This window comes from Palaemon carinicauda, chromosome 18 (genome assembly GCF_036898095.1).
Source record: "Palaemon carinicauda isolate YSFRI2023 chromosome 18, ASM3689809v2, whole genome shotgun sequence".
In the NCBI taxonomy this organism is placed as follows: Eukaryota; Metazoa; Arthropoda; class Malacostraca; order Decapoda; family Palaemonidae; genus Palaemon; species Palaemon carinicauda.
In genome coordinates this window covers 2,572,380-2,577,613 of record NC_090742.1, presented here as the reverse complement: position 1 = coordinate 2,577,613, position 5,234 = coordinate 2,572,380, and the positions used below count along the sequence as shown (strand labels likewise).

The 5,234-nt window shown below is 41.7% G+C and overlaps 1 protein-coding gene across 1 annotated transcript in view; it reads right to left on the bottom strand.

Annotated features, from left to right (window-relative positions):
* Positions 1-2,431: 2,431 nt before the first annotated feature.
* LOC137658023 (trichohyalin-like) overlaps positions 2,432-5,234 on the bottom strand; it is a 3,816-nt gene continuing 1,013 nt past the window's right edge. The window contains exon 2 of the mRNA XM_068392736.1: positions 2,432-5,234. This exon is cut by the window's right edge and continues 645 nt beyond it. Coding sequence (XP_068248837.1) covers positions 2,432-5,234 — 2,803 coding nt within the window.

The following is a 5,234-nucleotide window of genomic DNA, read 5'->3' as shown; positions in this document are numbered from 1 at the left end:
TTGCTGCTGCTTTTGCTGATAATTCTCAACTGCTGCTGCTTTTGCGTATTATTCTCAGCTGCTGCTGCTGCTGATATTTCTCAGCTGCTGCTGCTCTTGCAGATTATTCTCAGCTGCTGCTGCTCTTGCTGATTATTCTCAGCTGCTGACGCTGATTATTCTCAGCTGCTGCTGCTTTTGCTGATTATTCTCAGTTGCAGCTGCTGCTGATAATTCTCAGCTGCTGCTGCTTTTGCTGATAATTCTCAACTGCTTCTGCTTTTGCTGATAATTCTCAACTGCTGCTGCTTTTCCTGATTATTCTAGGCTGCTGCTGCTTTTGCTGATAATTTTCAACTGCTGCTGCTTTTGCTGATTATTTTCAGCTGCTGCTGCTGCTGATAATTTTCAGCTGCTGCTGCTCTTGCTGATTATTCTCAGTTGTTGCTGCTGCTGATTATTTTCAGCTGCTGCTGCTTTTGCTGATAATTCTCAGATGCTGCTGCTTTTGCTGATAATTCTCAGCTGCTCCTGTTCTTGCTGATTATTCTCAGCTGCTGCTGCTTTTGCTGATAATTCTCAACTGCTGCTGCTTTTGCTGATAATTCTGAGCTGCTGCTGCTTTTGCTGATAATTCTCAGCTGCTCCTGCTCTTGCGGATTATTCTCAGCTGCTGCTGCTTTTGCTGATAATTCTCAACTGCTGCTGCTTTTGCTGATAATTCTCAGCTGCTGCTGCTTTTGCTGATAATTCTCAGCTGCTGCTGCTCTTGCTGATTATTCTCAGCTGCTGCTGCTTTTGCTGATAATTCTCAGCTGCTGCTGCTTTTGCTGATAATTCTCAACTGCTGCTGCTTTTGCTGATTATTCTCAGCTGCTGCTGCTTTTGCTGATAATACTCAGATGCTGCTGCTTTTGCTGATTATACTCAGCTGCATCTGCTCCTGATAATTCTCAGCTGCTGCTGCTTTTGCTGATAATTCTCAGCTGCTGCTGCTTTTGCTGATAATTCTCAGCTGCTGCTGATGATGATAATTCTCAACTGCTGCTGCTTTTGCTGATAATTCTCACCTGCTGCAGCTTTTGCTGATAATTCTCAACTGCTGCTGCTTTTGCTGATTTTTCTCAGCTGCTGCTGCCTTTGCTGATAATTCTCAACTGTTGCTGCTTTTGCTGATTTTTCTCAGATGCTGCTGCTCTTGCTGATTATTCTCAGCTGCTGCTGCTCTTGCTGATTATTCTCAGCTACTGCTACTGCTGATTATTCTCAGCTGCTGCTGCTTTTGCTGATTAATCTCAGTTGCAGCTGCTGCTGATAATTCTCAACTGCTGCTTCTTTTGCTGATAATTTTCAACTGCTGCTGCTTTTGCTGATGAATTCTCAACTGCTGCTGCTTTTGCTGATAATTCTCAGCTGCTGCTGCTTTTGCTGATAATTCTCAACTGCTGCTGCTTTTGCTGATTATTCTCAGCTGCTGCTGCTGCTGCTCTTGCTGATTATTCTCAGCTGCTCCTGCTGCTGATTATTCACAGCTGCTGCTGCTTTTGCTGATAATTCTCAACTTCTGCGTGATAATTCTCAGCTGCTGCTGCTTTTGCTGATTATTCTCAGCTGCTGCTGCTGCTGCTCTTGCTGATTATTCTCAGCTGCTCCTGCTGCTGATTATTCACAGCTGCTGCTGCTTTTGCTGATAATTCTCAACTTCTGCGTGATAATTCTCAGCTGCTGCTGCTTTTGCTGATAATTTTCAACTGCTGCTGCTTTTGCTGATTATTCTTAGCTGTAGCTGTTGCTAATTATTCTCACATGGTGCTGTTTTTGCTGATTATTCTCAGCTTCTGCTGCTTTTCCTGGTTATTCTCAGCTGCATCTGCTGCTGATTATTCTCAGCTGCGGCTGCTTTTGCTGATTATTCTCAGCTGCTGTTGCTGTTACTGATTATTCTTTGCTGCATCTGCTGATCATTCTCAGCTGCAGTTGCTGCTGCTGCTGTTCACCTAACCATAAATGCCTCCCTCAAAAAGATGATGCAGCTTCTTCCCCCGGCAAAATGGTTTTAGCCCAACCTCCAAGAACTAGCCTGCATACTAGAAGAATCCCAGCTTCATCCCTCTGCAGAGCCGGTCTTCTAGATTATTCCCCCAGAACCACCCGAAGGTTGGTATCCGAAAGAATAGATCTAGATATCCGACCATTTGTACACTTGACAAAGTCCTGTACACCCCATCAAGGTACACAGCATACTAGAATCAGCTAGGTTCCTTCCCTCTGCACAGCCAGACTTTTCAGTTAGTCCAAGCACCATTTAAGCTAAGGGTTTAAGCCACAAATCCATCGAGTTGAGCTGTCATTCCAAACATCAGTGGAGCAGTCAGGCTATCGATCCTCCTCATGTGTCCTTCCTACACAAAACGCAACATTAAATTTTTTTTTTTTAAGTATTATAAAAAACTTAATGGGTTGGATCTTGAGAAAAATCGTCATTCAAATTGATACAGAAGCAGCAATTCTTTTCATACATGACGAATAACCGCTGCTGCTTGTAGTCCACCATAGCATTGGTCCTTCTTAGGAAATCTGTGCCCAAAACTATATCTCCATCGCCCTCAGGTAAGACGTCCTTGATGAGAACTTCTACAGGGGCCAGTTTTCCGTAACAGGTTTTTATAAGTAGAGATTCTATTTTAGGTGTACTTGAACAACAGTTAAACAGTCCTTTTTTTCTCTTCTCCAGGAAGTTAGATCTCACTAAACTTGTGTTACCTTCTGAGATAAGGACTTTAGCATGTGGAGCCTTGATATCTTTGCTCAGAAGGACGTTGAATGATAGAGATGATCCTTTACATTTGACATTCTTCCTGTTTTGGTCATTATCAATAAAGAGTGTTGATCCATTTGAATTAAATTTGCGGATGAATCCGTAACGGCACAAGTCTTTGCGGCCTAGAGAAATTCCTGGTTTCATCTTTTGATCTAGAATGTAAAAACAAACGTAGACTGTTTCATCCTTACCAATGGTCACTTGGACATTTTCTACGATACCTATTGGATATTCATTTCCTAAACGTATGTTTCCAGTGAGTTTCATTTGCTGGTCTAGTCCCAAAGTCTGAGCCTGTTCCAGAGACATGACAGAATAGTTGCTAGAACCTTCAGTTCCGATTCCAATTTCAACAACCTTCTTATTTACTGTTGCATCGAAAGTGTTGTCTTCTCTCACTTCCACCATTGCCCCTTTCTTGAATTTTGGTTCCGCCTCTAGTTTGATTACAGGTATAGAATCCAAAATAGGCTCGTTTTCCTGAGCCCATTGTCCCTCTTCTAAGTAAACCCTCCACTGGCGATCCGTTACTTTAATATCAGCCTTTTCCTCCCTCTTTTCCATATCTCTTATCCTTTGCAATCCTCTCTTTTGCTCTTCACCAACTCCTAGTGTCTGCCATGGTTTCTCGGTTTTATTCCTTAATCGTTCGATTTTCTTGTCGATGTTCTTCTCCTTTTCAATTAAATTTTGCATCTCATGCCTAAGAGTTTCTTTTTCTACTTCGATGATTTCTCTTATATTTTCAATATCCTTGTAAATAGCAGCTTTTTCACTTTCAAACTCTTTATTCTCATTCTTGAGTTGGTCCATTTTCTTGTCGATGTGCTGCTCCTTCTCACTTAAAGCCTGTTTCTCGAGCCTGAGAGTTTCTTTCTCTTCTTTGATGTTGTCTCTCATATTTTCAATATCCTTGTAAATGGCAGCCTTTTCTCTTTCAAACTCCTTTTTATCATTCACAAATTGTTCAATTTTCTCTTCAATGTTCATCTCCTTGTCAATTAAAGCATGCACCTCAAGCCTATGAGTTTCCTTTTCTTCTTTTAGAACCCGATATTCAGTTTTTAACATCTTTTCTGCAATGTAGAATGCCATTTTTTCTTTTTGAAACTCTTCATTCTCATTTTTGAGTTGGTCCATTTTCTTGTCGATATTCTGCTCCTTTTCACTTAAAGCCTCTTTCTCTAGCCTGAGAGTTTCTTTCTCTTCTTTGATGTTGTCTCTCATATTTTCAATATCCTTGTAAATGGCAGCTTTTTCTCTTTCAAACTCCTTTTTATCATTCACAAATTGTTCAATTTTCTCTTCAATTTTCATCTCCTTGTCAATTAAAGCATGCATCTCAAGCCTATGAGTTTCCTTTTCTTCTTTTAGAGCCTGATATTCAGTTTTTAACATCTTTTCTGCAATGTAGAATTCCATTTTTTCTTTTTGAAACTCTTCATTCTCATTCATGAGTGTGTCCATTTTCTTGTCGATATTCTGCTCCTTTTCAATTAAGGCTTGCATCTCAAGCGTAGGAGTTTCCTTTCCTTCTTTTAGATCCCGATTTTCAATTTTGAAAGTAGTTTCTGCGGTGTGGAATGCCATTTCTTCTTCTTGGAAATGCTGCTTTTCCTCATCAAAAGCAACTTTTTCTCTGGCTATCTGGTTTCGAATAAAAGCAGTTCTTGACCTTTCTGCCTCACTAGAAGGGGTAAAAATGCTTCTGTCCTCAAGTGAAGATTTTTCAGCTGGAATATCTATTCCATCTTCCAGCTCTTCCTGGAACTCTCCTTCAGCAGGATGAAATTCACCAGCCTCCTGGATAATTTCAGCTGGAATATCTATTCCATCTTCCAGCTCTTCCTGGAAATCTCCTTCAGCAGGATGAAATTCACCAGCCTCCTGGATCATTTCAGCCGGAAGATCTATTCCATCTTCCAGCTCTTCCTGGAACTCTCCTTCAGCAGGATGAAATTCACCAGCCTCCAGGATCGTTTCAGCTGGAATATATATTCCATCTTCCAGCTCTTCCTGGAACTCTCCTTCAGCAGGATGAAATTCACCAGCCTCCAGGATCGTTTCAGCTGGAATATCTATTCCATCTTCCAGCTCTTCCTGGAACTCTCCTTCAGCAGGATGAAATTCACCTGCCTCCAGGATCGTTTCAGCTGGAATATCTATTCCATCTTCCAGCTCTTCCTGGAACTCTCCTTCAGCAGGAGAAAATTCACCAGCCTCCTGGATCATTTCAGCCGGAAGATCTATTCCATCTTCCAGCTCTTCCTGGAACTCTCCTTCAGCAAGATTAAATTCACCAGCCTCCAGGATCGTTTCAGCTGGAATATCTATTCCATCTTCCAGCTCTTCCTGGAACTCTCCTTCAGCAGGATGAAATTCACCTGCCTCCAGGATCGTTTCAGCTGGAATATCTATTCCATCTTCCAGCTCT